At 44.4% G+C, this 16410-nt stretch overlaps 1 protein-coding gene across 4 annotated transcripts in view; it reads left to right on the forward strand.

Moving 5' to 3' along the window:
• LOC120916300 (dual specificity tyrosine-phosphorylation-regulated kinase 1B-like) overlaps window positions 1-16410 on the forward strand; it is a 120679-nt gene that overhangs the window by 73691 nt on the left and 30578 nt on the right. For all 4 annotated transcript variants that reach the window (XM_040327194.1, XM_040327195.1, XM_040327193.1 and 1 more), the window contains one exon: window positions 12782-12927. In XM_040327194.1, the coding sequence (XP_040183128.1) occupies window positions 12782-12927 (146 nt within the window). The remainder of the gene's footprint in view (window positions 1-12781; window positions 12928-16410) is intronic.

Genomic DNA, 16410 nt, shown 5'->3' on the forward strand with positions numbered 1-16410 from the left:
TTTCTGTAATCAGTTACCAGGAAGAACGGCTTGACTTTAAGGAACTGACTATAAACGCAGTTTTTCTTTTAAACTTGACCACGTCCCGGTTACTGCAGCACTGGAGTGATTTTTGAGTTTATTTTTATTTTTTTAATTGTCACTTGTCATGTGACTTTGCAGTCCCAAGTCACATTTAATTTTTTATTTTTTGTTTGTGAACCTTTAGTATCCTTTTCACTATTTGAGGGAACTTACTTTAGGGAGTTTTGTATTTGACCTGGACATGTCAAGTCTTGGGGACCACATGGGTCATTTATTCTGCGAAGATGCTACAAACTCTGTAGTGTTTGTTTATAATATAAAATATTACAAACACAGTACAGAGTCAGGGGTCCTGCAGCCTCATAGGATATAAAATGAAAACGCCTCCTACAAGCTTTAACCAGACACTGATCGAAGTCGCAAGACCGCTATATACTGCTGTTGAGAGTTTTTAGCGGTTTATTTTTACTAAAATGAATTGCATTTCTGTGTACTGTGGGAGACCAGATATAGTGAATGCAAACTCATGGGTTTGTCCAGGGCGCCCGCAATGTCAGCACCCAAAGCCGATCTGTCCCTCGGCTCAGGTACCATCTTTGGTAAGGGATTCAGGAAGTGACCCCCAAAGATGCCAGCAGGAGCTGTGTGACCCCCACACAGTAAAAACACAGATGCCCTCTCGTTCCCGGACGAGAGGGCATCCGTGATAGGCTGAACACTGTCTCCTGGGAAGCTGAGTGTTCCGCCTATCACGGAACAGCAGAAGGAGGAGGCGCGGCTTTTGAAAATGGACGTCCGCAGTCTGAGATTCAGCATGTCAGGGATAAGGTAAGGGGTCAAGACATGTTGTGACACAGTGAGGCATGTATCGTTGGCACGACTAGTAGGAAGGGGGTCGTCTTATACAGCGAGTATATACCAAAATTTTAGCTGGAAAATTAGGGGGTCGTCTTATATGCCGGCAAATACGGTAGAATACATTTTGGCTTTAAATTCATGACAAAATTATATTTTATTGGACTTGGAATTTTTTTTTTTTTTTTTCAAAATGTTTGTTCTTTATTTGAATATTACTATTCCAGGTGGATACCTTCTGTGATCTATTCCTATGCACAGTATCCAGATACAAACAGGCTGCATTTGTGTGTGTGTGTGTTATTTTTTTTTTTTTTCTTGATATCCAGCAAGCTTTATTGCAAGTGGTACAAACTCACCACCCCAGACTGTGACGCATGGCTCACTGCCAGACAGACCCTCTCTTACTCCTTTGACATGTCGGAATAAGAGAGGATGTATTGGCGGGGTGACCTGCCCCAGTTGCTCTTTGTGGGTTATCACTGCTTACAATAAAGCTTGATGGATAACCAGATACAAAAAACGGCAGCCTATTTTGTATCGCAGACAGTACTCTGCTGCGTTGCCATTACATTTTAATACTACCAGCAATACTCCTATACAAATTCAGAGAAAAAAATATCAGAGGTGAATGTGTAAAGAATATGTAAAAATTAAAGGAACACACTGAACCGTTTTATTAGCAAGAATCAATATCAATGTTTTCCCTTCACTCACCCTCTGTAAGCACCTGGGCAAGGCGTATGCTGGTTACTGGCCACCAGGGCCTAGGGGGCTACACATTAACACCTAAGGCCCCTTTCACACTACCGTGGGTAGTAGGGAATGCCTGTGTAACTCGCATCAAAGTCGAACCAAAGTAGTTCTGGGACTACTTTTGAAGTCGATGCGACTTGAAGTCGCACAGATATAAATGGTACTTGGAAATCATGGGGTACGACTTGTCATGTGACTTTGCAGTCCCAACTTGCAGGACAAGTCGCACAAGTGTGAAAGGGGCCCTAAAGCACCGCAGTCTGCAGGTAAGGGACTTGCAGAGTTTAGCGGGAGGGTTTGGTGCGAGGACTCCCAAGTACCCCACAATTACCAAACATCTTCAAAATGTCCAGTGTTGGCGCTTAAAAGGTTTACAAGGACTACTGGGCTGGCATATTAGTGGAGGAGGAGGGCATAGGAATCAATGGCATTGTATGCTTGCTGGAATCTAGAATGTTCTTGTTTGTGTAATGCCTGTGGATGCAGCATTCCCATGGCTCTCCTCATTCATCGCAACTTGTGAGAAGGCAGGCCAGTGTTGCCCTATGGTGCTGCTTTGCCATTCACAGGGAGCTTTGTATTCTAGGAGTACAAAGCTTTCTGTGATTGGTCAAGGCAACATTTGTGACCTCCTCCATCTGGCTCAGCCAATTAGAGCAAGTCGTGTATTCATCCAGACAATACAAAGCTTCCTGTGAATGGCTAAGCAGCACTAAGCCACACTATTTTACTTTTCTGTGAAGTCCATTCCCACTGTAATAACGCAGCGCTGTATATTGTGTGGCGCTGAGGCTACATAAAGGTATTACAGCGCACCTTTTAATGCAGTAAATCGTTTTGTTTACACCAACTTGGTCCAAACTATTGAAAGGGACGTTAAACGTGAAGTAAGGCTTCAGTGCTATACAGCCTTGGCTTTATCCCTTTAGCAGTCCTGTGTATCTATCTACATAAATATGATTATCAGTTTATATGCGGGGGGGGGGGGACTTTTTAACTAAACTGTAACTTTAGATTTCATTCTCTGAAAATAAAATGTGGACACCTGGTATGTAGATATATACTATTGCTCATTGTTCTAGCATTTAGATATGATTTTAAAGAGTCGTCTCATTTCCGATTCACCGTGGGACCAGATCATTAATGGGTGCTGGTAGCATTAGAACAGGTTTTCCTAGTTGTGATTGCACAGTCTTGTAAAACAGGACTAGCCTGCTTGTTTGAGACCTATTAGGTGGACCTCGTAATCATCCTTCTTTTTTTTTTTTTTTTAGAATGTGTTTTTTTTTTTTTTTTTTTTTTCTTGTGAGAACATGCAGCATAAACTTGTACAGTATTTACCCACATATTTTTTGTTAGCTGTTGTTTTGAAGGCTTTGGCCACACACACTTCAGCTTGTATAAGAACAGTGCTTCTAGCAAGTTTTTAAGGGTCCATTTAGCGTTGCAAAATTGTAATACAAAGCATATGTGGTATGTTGTGGTGCAATTCAAAACTCATGGCACCCACAACACACTGGTGTGTTTTTAATGTACAAATCTGTACCATGTGTGTTCTATGCTGTAAACATGTTGCATGTCCCTGAGCCCTCGTTCACATTGGAGCGACTTGTGCGATTTGACATCAGTCGGACCCTATTGATGCCAATGGCCACGTTCAAATTGGTGCGCCGCTAACTTTGTGGCACCACGTCATGTTTAAAAAGTAGTTTCGGCACTACTTTTTGGTGATTTTTAGGTGCAACCTGCATAGATATCTGTGCGCAAGGCGACACAGATGTCTTCAATGTCACACTGACATGCAGTTCTGAAATCGTGGGATTTCAGATGAAGTTGCACGATTTTGAAGCCCTGAAGTGTGAACAAGGGCTTACCAAACTAATCTTAAAAAAGAAGCCTATTTTGACCTGGGTAGGTTCAGGCTGGTCCAGTCACATGATTTAGCTCCCCTGTGTCAGCCAGAAGCAGCTGCAGGGAAGAGGAGAGTGCGCTTAACAGCTGGCAATTTCTGGGAACGATGTCACCCAAAGGCTTACTATGACCCATCCATCATCGGCGCTCCCTTCTCTTCCTCTCCTGACACGGGATCCGGATCATGTGAGCCTATTGGAGCAGCCTAAAAATAAGTATATACGTCTTTCTAACACAGGTTAGTCAGCACAGGTGTTGGGCGTGGGAGAGGAAGCATTTTCACAACTAATTGGGTATATCCTGAAATTCTACTTCTGCATTAACCACTTAAAGCGGGGGTTCACCCTTAAAACCAATTTCTAACATTAGAGCCAGCATACTAAGGACATTTACTGTATGCAGGTCATTTTTTTTTTAATCCGTTATATTCTAATTTTGTCCAGGGCTTCCGCGTTCTGATCACTGTGGGACTGGGCGTTCCTATCCTTGGGTTAGATGATTGACGGCTTGTGAAACAGTTCCCCTTTCGCACAACGCGCATCACCAGATTTCCGGAAAGTCGGCGAGTCGGCGAGTCGGCACTATACGGCGCCTGCTCCCGCCGTGTAGAGCTGACTGCGCGGGCACTGTATAGTGCCGACTCGCAGCTCGGCTATTTCCGGAAATCTGGTGACGCGCGTTGTGCGACACGGTTTCACAAGCCGTCAATCATCTAACCGAAGGATAGGAACGCCCAGTCCCGCAGTCGTCAGAACCCGGAAGCCCTGGACAAAATGAGAATATAACGGTATGTATGGATAAAAAAAAAAAATGACCTGCATACAGTAAATGTCCTTAGTATGCTGGATGTAATGTTAGAATTTTTTTTACGGTTTAAAGACCAGGCCCATTTTATACACTTTGTTTTTGCAAGTTACATTTTTTTTTTGCTAAATTACTTTTCCCCAAACTATATCTATCTATCTCTATCTATCCGACACCATAGAAAATAACATGGCGGTCGTTGCAATACTTTGTCGCAACGTATTTGCGCAGCGGTCTTACAAACGTAATTTATTTAGAATTTCTTTTATATAAAAAAAGAAAACCATCACGTTAGCCTAATTTTATTTCATGTTGTGAAAGTTGTTACGCTGAGTATATTGATACCCAGCATGTCACGCTTCAAAATTACACCCGCTCATGGAATGGCAATAAACATTGACCCTTAAAAATCCCCATAGGCGACGTTTAAAAACTTCTACAGGTTACCAGTTTGGCGTTAGAGGAGGTCTTGGGCTAGAATGGTTGCTCTCGCTCTACCGATCGCAGCGATACCTCACGTGTGTGGTTTGAACACCGTTTACATATGCAGGCGCTTATTTTACTTTGTTTTGTTTTTACACTGTCCCTTTTTAAAAAAAAAATATAATGTTTTTTATTACTTTTATGCCTATTACATCCCTTGTGAGAGCCGGTTCACACTGGGGCGTCTTGTCAGGCGGTTCAGCCGCCTGACGAGTCGCGTCCCATTCAATGCAATGGAACCGTTCCAATAGGAGCGATGCAAGTTGCTCCGACTTAGAAAAAGGTTCTTGCACGACTTCGGGGGCGGCTCGGGGCGACCTGTATTGACTTCTATACAGAAGTCGTTTTGCAGGTCGCCTCTGAAGTCGTCTTCAGGAAGACTTGCAGAGTCGCCCCCGAAGTCGTGCCACAGAAGTGTGAACCGACTCTAATAGAAAAAAAAGCATGACAGGTCCCCTTTTTTTTAATGTGACATCTGGGGTTAAAAAGACCTCCGATCTAATATTTACAGATCAGATAAAGTGGTATGATAAACTGACCTAAGTGTAGCAAAAAATGTGTTAGGATTTACATGAAATTACTGAGTCACTTTGAATAAGCTACTAGAAGATATTAACTGCAGAATCAGCCAACGCGCCTGGCTAAAACCTGGTGTCAGCTAACATTACAGAGCTGCTTCTGCTTCTGCTTCTGGCTATGGAAGGATCCCGACCGTATTGTCGGGATCAGCCCAGCTGTCACATTAACAGCTAGTGCTGGCTTTCAGGGCTTTGCAAATGTGTTTAAAAAAAAAAAAAAAAAAGCTTGTTGCGCACACTGCTGTTATACAAGCTGAAGCTTGTGTACTGATCTACTTTTCCTATCCAGATGCAGTCACTGGGTATTCAGGCGGCATTAGGTGCTGCAGCGGAGTACAAGAGCCGGTGACTTGTCCTCAATGTTCCCCTAACGGGGAAGTTCCTTCACTGAACTGCGCAGGCGCAAACTTCCCGACGGAAATCTCCGAACCTTGCCCGGCATCCAGGCTCATTCTTTAACATCCCCGTGGATTGGAGGATGTTAAAAAAATAGCCAGGAGGCCGAGCGAGCGAAGCGAGCCGTCCGAGCGCAGCGCGGACGTGAGGCCGACTGGCCACTTACCTCGAAATCCACGTCGCCCTGGATGCCGGCCGCCGTTTGGGGATTTCCGTCAGCAAGTTTGCACCTGCGCAGTCCTTGAAGGAACTTTCCCGATAGCGGCAACCATCTCGGCACATCAGTTTGCGCATGCGCTGGAACTTCCACGATGGCTGGAACCAGCACGGCAGATCACCGGCCATAGAGATTCCACAGTACACAGTGTGAATGGGAAAATCAGTTTCTCTTGTTTAACCCCCTCGCTGAAAGAGAAATATACACGTGCATAAGGTGGGAATTTGGGTCTCAAATGTACTGAAATTAGTAATTTGGTTGTCTTAGACCGGGTAAGCCTCATTCATGCGTGGTGTTTCAATCCTCATTGATACATGGTTGTGTTTAGATGCATGGGGATGCACAGGTGTTGCATGTGTCCCATTGCAGTCTATAGGGACAGAGCGACTACAGTGTTCCCCAAAAATAAGACCTACCCCGAAAATAAGCCCAACTGTAATTTTTCGGGGAGGGCTACAATATAAGCCCTAGTTCTAAATGGTTGTAAAATCTTAGAATACAGTGTATTTTATATAATGTAAACTGTATGTTTCTGTAATCTATTTGTCATAAATACCTTCTTATAGCGGTGCTTAGCTGACCTCCAGCTGCTCTCCTCTGTCAGCGGGGATCTCAGCCCCCCCCCCCCCCTGCAGTGCTCTGAGTGGGGAAGAGCGGTCCGGTGGGTCACAGAAGCGTCAAGTGGCTCTATAAGAAGGTATTACAGAAACAGTTTACATGATATAATGCTGTAATACAGTGCATTCTAGGATTTTCAAGCACTTTTACTCACTGGGGATTCCTGGCAGGGAGGGAGATTGGGAGAGAAGACCGCACATGACAAGCCCTACCCTGAAATAAGCCCTACTGGGTCTTTTATTGCCAAAGTTGATATAAGACCCAGGCTTATTTTCTGGGAAACGCGGTACAGCCACTGCTCCCAATGTGACCTCTGCCCCAATCGTACCCGCTCCGTCCCAATTCACATCAATTGGACATCTATACATCCCCCGTGTGGGTATACTTGGGCCCTCGCGAGGGTGCATGAATGCAGATGGTCTGCGTGAAGAAGACCGTAATGCCCAGTTGAATAGAATGAACAAAATACAAAGAAATCTGAAAATAACTTTTCGTGAGGTGCAAATGGTCCATTCAGTGACCTTGTATTGTATTCAGCACTCTATGGTCACTGTGAATGTTTTGTGGGTGTTGGAGACGCATCATGGCGCATCACTCTTCCACCGCTTGTAAAAAGATTAGAAATCTAGAACACTTGGCTGATTGGGAACTGGGTCAGAGCAAAATAAAGTACTTCTTACCGAAACTCTTGGCAGTAACTATTTAGATGTTGGCTTTTTTTTATTTATTTTTTCCTATAAACCACTTCAGAAAAATTAGTCTATTGGTCTATCCTATTGTGGATGTTTTTGTATCTTTTAAATCCTCTTTGTCCAAATCCTGTATTTGCATGGGTTACCTGTATAATCTTTTGTACCGTCTTGTTGGACTGAAAGGTTTATTTGTGTATCAGTGTTTTTTATATTCCATTAGGATATGAAAAATGACAAGTGTGTGTGTTCCTTCTTTTTTTATTTTTTGCTCTTGACTTGTGCATTCAATTCCTTAACTTTTATAATGGGGCGTGTATTTTTAGTTCACGTGCTATAAATATACTTTTGAAGCTCTGCCTAGATCCCATGTGCTCAGTCCTTAGTTGCCTTCTTTGGCATGGTGTTTAGTTGTGCGCTCGGCAGTATCTGCTCTTCTGATCTTTCTGAGCAATTGCAACTATAAAGTATTGGTGTTATAAAGAGATAGTTTGTGTGGTTTAGCATTTCTTGCACCCTGTATCTCTACACTTTGCCATGACCTGATTATGGTAAAGGTGGCAAGACTTGTCTGCTCTCCAGATATTTATTTATTACAGGTATTTATATAGCGCTATCAATATACGCAGCGCTTTACATATAATATTACACACCAGTCCTTGGCCTCAAGGAGCTTACACTCTACAGTATATGACGACTTGGATGTTTTCACAGAGCATCGGCTAAGGAGTAAAAAAAATTGTCGCCTCCTTGGAGGCGGCCATGTTGTTGGTTTCTAGCGGGTGGACTAACAATGTCCACTCATATCGTGTGCCGTTGTGTATATCCTGCTGGTGTGAAAACAGCCAAGTCACCGGACGTCACGTAGTTGGAGATTTTGGCGAGTGGGCTGTTTTGGCAAAACACCGGCACACCTCCTGATGACACTGCGGTGCCCCCCCACCTTTTGTAAATCAAGCGCCTTTACCTACTGGGATATGTGACGTGCCTATCCCAATAGGCAAAGGGAGGACAATGATGATGATTTTTCTCTTTTCTTTCTCTCTTTTTTATTTTTTTATTTTTCTTTCTCTTTCTTATCTATCTTTCTTTCTCCTTTTTCTCTTTCTCTTTTTCCCTTTCTTTTTCTCTTTCTTTCTCTCTTGCGCGCTTCTTTCTTTCTTTCTTTCTTTCTTTCTTTCTTTCTTTCTTTCTTTCTTTCTTTCTTTCTTTCTTTCTTTCTTTCTTTCTCTCTCGCTCTTTTCTCTCTCTCTCTCTCTCTCTCTCTCTCTCTCTCTCTCTCTCTCTCTCTCTCTCTCTCTCTCTCTCTCTCTCTCTCTCTCTCTCTCTCTCTCTCTCTCTCTCTCTCTCTCTCTCGCGCTCGTTCTCTCTCTCTCTCTCTCGCGCTCGTTCTCTCTCTCTCTCTCTCGCGCTCGTTCTCTCTCTCTCTCTCTCGCGCTCGTTCTCTCTCTCTCTCTCTCTCTCTCTCTCTCGCGCGCGCTCGTGCTCTCTCGCGCGCGCTCTCTCTCGCTCTCTTTCTTTTTCTCTCTCTCTCATAGGACAAAAGTCATCCTCCTTACGGGGGAAGATCCGCTTTAAGTTGCTCTTCCACTGCTTGAATTTTGTCTAAACTTTTGTGGGTGGAGAATTGTACGGACAGTGGCTGCATCCAATCAGAAGTGGTCGCTGTTGATGTTTTTAGCATGGTTGCTGAATACAATAGCTGGCGGGAGATTCCTCCATCTACATGGGCTGAACGTGTGTGTCTGTGTGTGTGTGTGGCCAGCTTTCGGATGTAAAATAACGAGATAAAAGGCATTTTTGATACGCGGGGGGGGGGGGGGTGTTACCACAGTTGACACTTTTGGGGTCTTCCCTCCAGCTGATCGTGTAGTAGTGTTGATTTAGTAAGCCGTCTTTTGAACCGCCCGATCAGGAACAACGCTCCTGTAATCGATTCATCTCACGCTGCAGTCATTTGACGTCGCTGCTTTCTGCTTGGACAAAGCGGAGTCTTCGCATGCACAGATCACAGGATGTAAACATTTTAACATGCAGCTCAGTATCCAGGAGGTTTTTTGCTGCTGCAGATTCTTCCCTTTTGCCGTCTCTCCTACAGGGAGGAGTTCTCTGGTTTCCTTGCCAACGGAGAACCGGCTGCTGGCAGCTGTGTGTAGTCAGCTGTGTGCCTAGTGGTATTATGGGTACTGCTGCTGCTGAGACAGCACAGCTGACTTCTTTTTTTTATAGACCAACCCTGCCCATAGATACTAGTCCTTCATTGGATACCTGTAAAGCTAGTTGAACCAATTAGAAGAGGAAAATTGGAACTACTTTCGGACTGGAAACCAGCATGTCTTGTAGGTCCCCAGTGGAAAGGCATACATTCCTGGTAGCTGAGTGCGTTATGTAAGACGGGGAAGTTTGCTTCGCTGGAAATTGCTTGTTTTTGTGTCGGAGGAAAAAAACATCTGAAGCTCAAGTAAAACGGAACAGAGCTGTGCAGCCTATCCCGTTCTAAGCAAGGATGTTACCCCGGTGTCATGGGGTGTTTTTTTTTGGCACAATAAATGCTCTTTTAATCTTGTTTCTCTGTGCTTAATTGTCCTTATTCTGAGAGACTTGGAAGTATTTTTTTTTTTGTCTGTGCCTTATATTTAAAAAAAATAAAAATTCTGCTCTGTTCTGTTGCTTGGTAACCAGTAGATGCATTGTCTAGCAGGTTGCCAGGCTGGGTCCCTGTACACTGAGCCGCATTGACGCTACATGCAAATGTATTCGCTTTACACATTGGGTATTCTCTCAAAGTTTTGCCTTACGTGGTACACTTGGGGTATAGGATCAAATACATTTTGGGCAGATAAAGAAATTTTGAAATGTAGGTTCTTGTAAGATCGTCCTGCAAATTGAATGTATGAAACGTCCAATTGGGTGAGATGAAAATATTTGATATGTTAGTGGGCCCTATGGCGGTACAGATCCACTTATGCGTCCAATCTCAACAGCTGCACATATTGCTACTGGTGTGCACTGTCAATGGGGGGGGGGGGGGGGTGCGGGTGCATTGCTGAGTTTTTTTTTTTCTGAGTTTTTTTTTAAATAAAAACTATATTGCAGGGTTAAAGGGGTTATAAAGGTAAACCTTTTTTTCCCCTAAATATCTTCCTTTCCCTTAGTGCAGTCCTCCTTCATTTACCTCATCCTTCCATTTTGCTTTTAAATGTCCTTATTTCTTCTGAGAAATCCTCACTTCCTGTTCTTCTGTCTGTAACTCCACACCGTAATGCAAGGCTTTCTCCCTGGTGTGGAGTGTCGTGCTCGCCCCCTCCTTTGGACTGCAGGAGAGTCAGGACGCTCTCTACGTTGCAGATAGAGAAAGGAGCTGTGTGTTAGTGGGCGTCCTGACTCTCCTGTAGTCCAAGGGAGGGGGCGAGCACGACACTCCACACCAGGGAGAAAGCCTTGCATTACTGTGTGGAGTTACAGACAGAAGAACAGGAAGTGAGGATTTCTCAGAAGAAATAAGGACATTTAAAAGCAAAGTGGAAGGATGAGGTAAGTGAAGGAGGACTGCACTAAGGTAAAGGAAGCTATTTAGGGATTTTTTTTTTTTTTTTTTTTTTTTACAATGCAATGTAGTGCATCGCAACACTGGGAAAATTGGTACAACTTTCGTGTGTGTGTGTATTAGAGCTGCACGATTAATCGCGAAAAGATGGCAATCTCGATTCACACAAGATTTGCTGCGGCTTTTAAAATGTAACGTAAACAGTCCGTCAAATTTATATATACTGTATTTAAGCACATAAGCTCCAGTTTTGTGTTGAAAATAACTTTAAATAAATACATTTTTGAGAATCGTGATCTTCATTCTATGCAAAAGAATCTCGATTCTCATTTTTTCCAGAAATCGTGCAGCTCTAGTGTGTGTGTGTGTGTGTGTGTATGTATGTATGTATGTATGTATGTATGTATGTATGTGTATATATATATATTATCTATATCTCCCAAGAGACTGGATTAATGCAATGAGTAATAAGCTTGTATATTCAGTAATGGTCTAATTCACTCTGCTGCTGTATGTTTTGGGACTGTAAAGCTGAACCCATGCAGAATTTGGCGGCTATTGCCAGTGTTCTGTCGAAGTTCCCGGCTGCAACTGCGCATGCGCCGCAGAACAGCCGAGTTTACAATCAGCTGTTTTCCCGCGTGGTCGAGGCACGTTCATGTAGGAGAGGGGCGGATATTTACATGAAGAGGTCGGATCTTTCAATAATGGCCAGGGCTGGGGGGCGGAAGTGTTATCTATGGCCAAATCTGCAAAATAAACGGACATTTTTTTTAAGCGTCGGTTCCTATCTGTCAAGTTATATTGCTCAGGAGAGGTTGTAAAACGTCCCGTGTACATGAAGCCTAAGCTGCACCTGTGCTTCTGCTTCCTCACATTGATAAATGGTGAGATCATCTAGGCGGGTGTATAAAGATGGGTATAAAGATGCCTGTGATTTTTAGGTTGTGTATCTGTCATTCTTTTAAAGCAAGTTGTTGACCTTGTAAAAGTGTTGGTTGCCTGTCTGCTTTGTTGCTCCAGGTCAGAACTCCTAATTTGCATGCTTAATCTGGTGCAATGACTACCAAGCATCTCGCAGTGTCAGTAGGGTGGTAAAATGGATCCTCTGAGTCGGGGGGTCTCCAAACTTTTCAAGCAAAGAGCCAGTCTACTGTACTTCAGACCTTAGGGGGGCTGAATTGTGTCCAGTGAGGGTAGAAAATGCCCTGGACCCAGCATTGGTGATGCACACCGGTGCTGCAGAGGTGCCTGCGGTTTCATGTAGTTGATGGTGAAGGATAGGTCGGCGTGATTAAGAGTGGTGAGCATTAGATTTATATAATACACTAAAAGACGCATATTTCATGGCTAATATACCACTTCTCCAGTTAGTTATATATAATTTCCGATCCTCCTTGTCTGGGGTGCCCCGCCAGCGCTCCTGGCTCCTCTTCATCGGTGCCCCCATCGAAAGCCGCTTACCCTGAGGGCACCCATGCGGGCATGCTCACGAGTCCGGCTTCTGCGTCCATTGACACGGACTGCGCTCATAGCCAGTATCTGAGTACTGAGCCATCAAGCACGTATGGCGACATTCCTGGATCAGCACCTATAGTGACATTATTGGTCTTGATAACTTTGTGATTTGGGTACATTACATTTAGGAAATGCTACTCTGGGAAATCTGTAAACTGAGATATGCAGAAGATATCTTTTAATTGCTCGTTAAATCTATTTATAGGCTAATGATGGAGTCATTTTCATAGTCTTGAACATAATTCACCTACATTCCTCTCCCATAAAGAATTAAAGTATATGTGATAGATTTATAGTGCTCACATGCCATTTTCCACTTGGTGTAACCAGAATTTCTTGATTGATGGGCGCTAATCTTCTTTTTTTTTTTCTTTATCTTTTTCAGGTGGCAGCAGCACAGGATGCAAGTCCTCCTCCTCTGTGTGTCTGGCTGCCCCTTTTGCCTTTGTCCCCACTGAGGCAAGCATGTCGAGCCAGCACAGCCACGCTCCTTTCTCCGGCCTCCAATCATCAATGGCTGATCATCAGCAGGTAAACCCTCACATACCTTTCCATGCTCTCTCCTTGTGTGTTTATAATAAAGATGTTAAAAGTATATTTTTAGTGGTTTTAAAGGTTCAGGTTTTTTCCATCTTAATGCATTCTATGCGTTAGGGTGAAAAAACCTGGCAATGCCGGGGGCCCCCCCAGCCCCTGTTAAACTTACCTGAGCCCGTTCACTTGCTCGGCTTGTCCCCGGCGTCCTCTTCTTCACGGCGTCCTCTTCTTCACGGCGTCCTCTTCTTCACGGCGTCCTCTTCTTCACGGCGTCCTCTTCTTCACGGCGTCCTCTTCTTCACGGCGTCCTCTTCTTCACGGCGTCCTCTTCTTCACGGCGTCCTCTTCTTCACGGCGTCCTCTTCTTCACGGCGTCCTCTTCTTCACGGCGTCCTCTTCTTCACGGCGTCCTCTTCTTCACGGCGTCCTCTTCTTCACGGCGTCCTCTTCTTCACGGCGTCCTCTTCTTCACGGCGTCCTCTTCTTCACGGCGTCCTCTTCTTCACGGCGTCCTCTTCTTCACGGCGTCCTCTTCTTCACGGCGTCCTCTTCTTCACGGCGTCCTCTTCACCACGGCGTCCTCTACTCCACGGTGTCTCGATTAATTGGATAGATTGCAGCGCAGCCATTGGCTCGCACTGCTGTCAATCAAATCCAATGACGCGGCCACCGCCGGTGGGACCGAGACATGCACTCTGTGTCTATGGACGCAGCGTGTATGAGATGGGAGCGCGCCCGCAAGGTAACCCATTCGGGAGAGAGCTTCCCAAGGGGGTTGGCTATTCCGAGAGAGCCGTCAAGGACCCTAGAAGAGGAGTATCAGGGCCACTCTGTGCAAAACAAACTGCGCAATGAAGGTAAGTATGATATGTATGTATGTATTTTATTTTTAAGCTTTACAACCCCTTTTAAGGGGGGGCCTTGCACACAAGCTCATGGAGTGCATCAAAACCCTCCTCTGAAGAGCGATCTGGCTTTTCAGTGTTGATACGTCTTCTCACTGCCTTTTTTAACCCCAATTTTGTCAAACAAGCGTGCTGCAACCATGTGCATTGCCTGTGGTTGCTGGACGTTTGCAGCACTTCCCCATTCACTTGAAAGGGCTGCGTTTGGATGGACTTGCTGATCGCAACAGGGGAGATAGTTTTTGCTGCAGGCACGTAGCACAGCATTGTTATCATGGCATGTTGAAACCCATGTCCTGTAGTGCAGTGGTCCTCGCCCTCAGTCCTCAAGTACCCCCAACAGGCCATGTTTTGGAATCTTCCCTTAGATAAAACAGTTCTGATCAATACTATGTCATTGATATAAAGCAGCTGTGTAAAGGAAACCCTGAAAACATGGACCGTTGGGGGGGGGGGGGGGGGGGGGTAGTTGAAGACTGAGGTTGAGAACCACTGCTGTAGTGCACCAGGAAAACAGGAAGAGTTCAGGTCTATGTGGTCAGCATTATGAAGTGCAAAGTCAGCTGATTTAGGTCAGGATCACACTATTGCAGGTAAGGGGATTGCACCTGTTCATGCAGCCAAAACATACGTTTTGTAAAAACTCACGTGGCTGACATTAATCTTAATGGCACCCCTCCCTATGCATTTAAAAAGATGCAGCTCATTTTCAGGTGTATAAGCACCATTCGATTTTTACAACCGCTGCATTTTCTAATTGGAGCAGGAACCTTTTTCATCATACATAAAGCGCAGTCGCAGCAGCCCATCCTAATGTGGCTCGCAGAACCGCCATCATTTGAACCAGGCCTTATCTGTGTACATTTCTAGCCAGAGAAAGATGAAAGCCCTAGGAATGTCAGCGTCTCGGTGCTGCAATACAGATGTTGATTTAGACCAGCGTTTGGTAAAGTGAGGTACAGCACAGGGCATGTCGTCTGCAGGATAACCTTGTGTTTGATCACACAAGGCGCAGATGGAACTTGGATAATGGTGGTCGTGTTTCTAGGGTGGTGTGTGTTTTTAGTGAACATTATGGAAATGATTGTGATGTGTTTGGATGTTGGCAGTGTAGTGGGTAGGACCATTTTTAATTAGGGAATCGCTTTTATAGAAAGAACACCTAGTAAGATCGCTGCCGCTTTCTTCTCTCATTGGTGTGTAATAATTACTTTGCTCCTTTTTACTGGGTGGATTGGATTTAAATCGGGTCTATTTAAATTACTAGCAAATAGGCTTTGATTTAAATCCACATTTTTAAAGGGCAACAGTCATCTCTGTTTCGCAGAGGCTCCTCCTCTGACCTGCTGTTGACTCACCTGACAGTCTCATTTACATTAATGGGACGGCTGGTGATGCGGCAGTGACACAGGGTGAGGGATGTGGTGGAAGCAGGTGAGTGGGCGCCCGCCAACGGGCGGTGCCATGATGGATTTGAAATGACAGGTGCTCTTTATATGTAAGGGCTTGTTCTTACTTGTAGTTAGAATCTTTAATATTTGCAAACAAAATGAATTCCTATTAAGAATGATTAGCTGTCAGGTTGGTTAAATGGCAATATCGGAACCAATTCAATCATACAATTTGTAGTGTACTTAAATTTGCACTACAATGGGATAAAAGAATATTCCTGAACTTTGTTTTATCTCATAGTTACTGTGAACTTGTGTGAATGCTTTAGACTTCTTAAATCTAAACGCATTTTAGGGTGTGCCCCCAAATATGTTTTTGTAGTTTGCTGTAGACTTCTTTCACACTGAGGTGCTTTTCAGGTGCTTTCACGCTAATAACAGGACCTTAGGCCCCTTTCACACTGACGTTTTTCAGGCGGTACATCGCTAAAAATAGTGCCTAAATTCTGCCTGAAAAACTCCTGCCAGCCTTCTCAATGTGAAAGCCGGAGGGATCTCCTACAAGCAGCATCTTTGGAGCGGTGAGAGGAGCGGTATGTATACCGCTCATTACCGGCTCATTTAAAACAATGGGAAACCGCGGTAATACCGCCCGCAATGCGCCTCTGCAGAGGCGCATTGTGGGCTGTATTAACGTTTTTTTTGGCCGCTAGCGGGGGTTAATACCGCACCGCTAGCAGCCGAATCCTGCGGCAATTCCGACGGTATAGCGCCGCTATTTTTAGCGGTGCTATACCACCACCGCGCCTCCCGCCCCAGTGTGAAAGGGGCCTAAAGATCACGATAACCTATTTCTTTTAAAATCAATGAAAGCTTTCACACTAAGGCAGTGCATTGGCAGGGCAGTGATAAAATGGAAAGCTCTTCAAAAGCGCCTGAAAAGCTCTTCAAAAGTGCTCAGTGTTTTACTGTCAGTTTAGAAGTGCCTCAGTGTAAAAAGGGTCCCTAATGCAGTGCATTTTATCTCTTTGGGAGCTTGGATTCATTGAATGAGTTTACCAAAAATGTAAATATTGCCGAATATACAGCTTCATGCTACCTAACCAAGCTCCATTTCATGCTGAATAAACTAAATTATTGTATCTTAAATAGAATACTATGTTTAGATAGATTTTTACTCT

This window comes from Rana temporaria, chromosome 10 (assembly GCF_905171775.1).
Source record: "Rana temporaria chromosome 10, aRanTem1.1, whole genome shotgun sequence".
Lineage (NCBI taxonomy): Eukaryota > Metazoa > Chordata > Amphibia > Anura > Ranidae > Rana > Rana temporaria.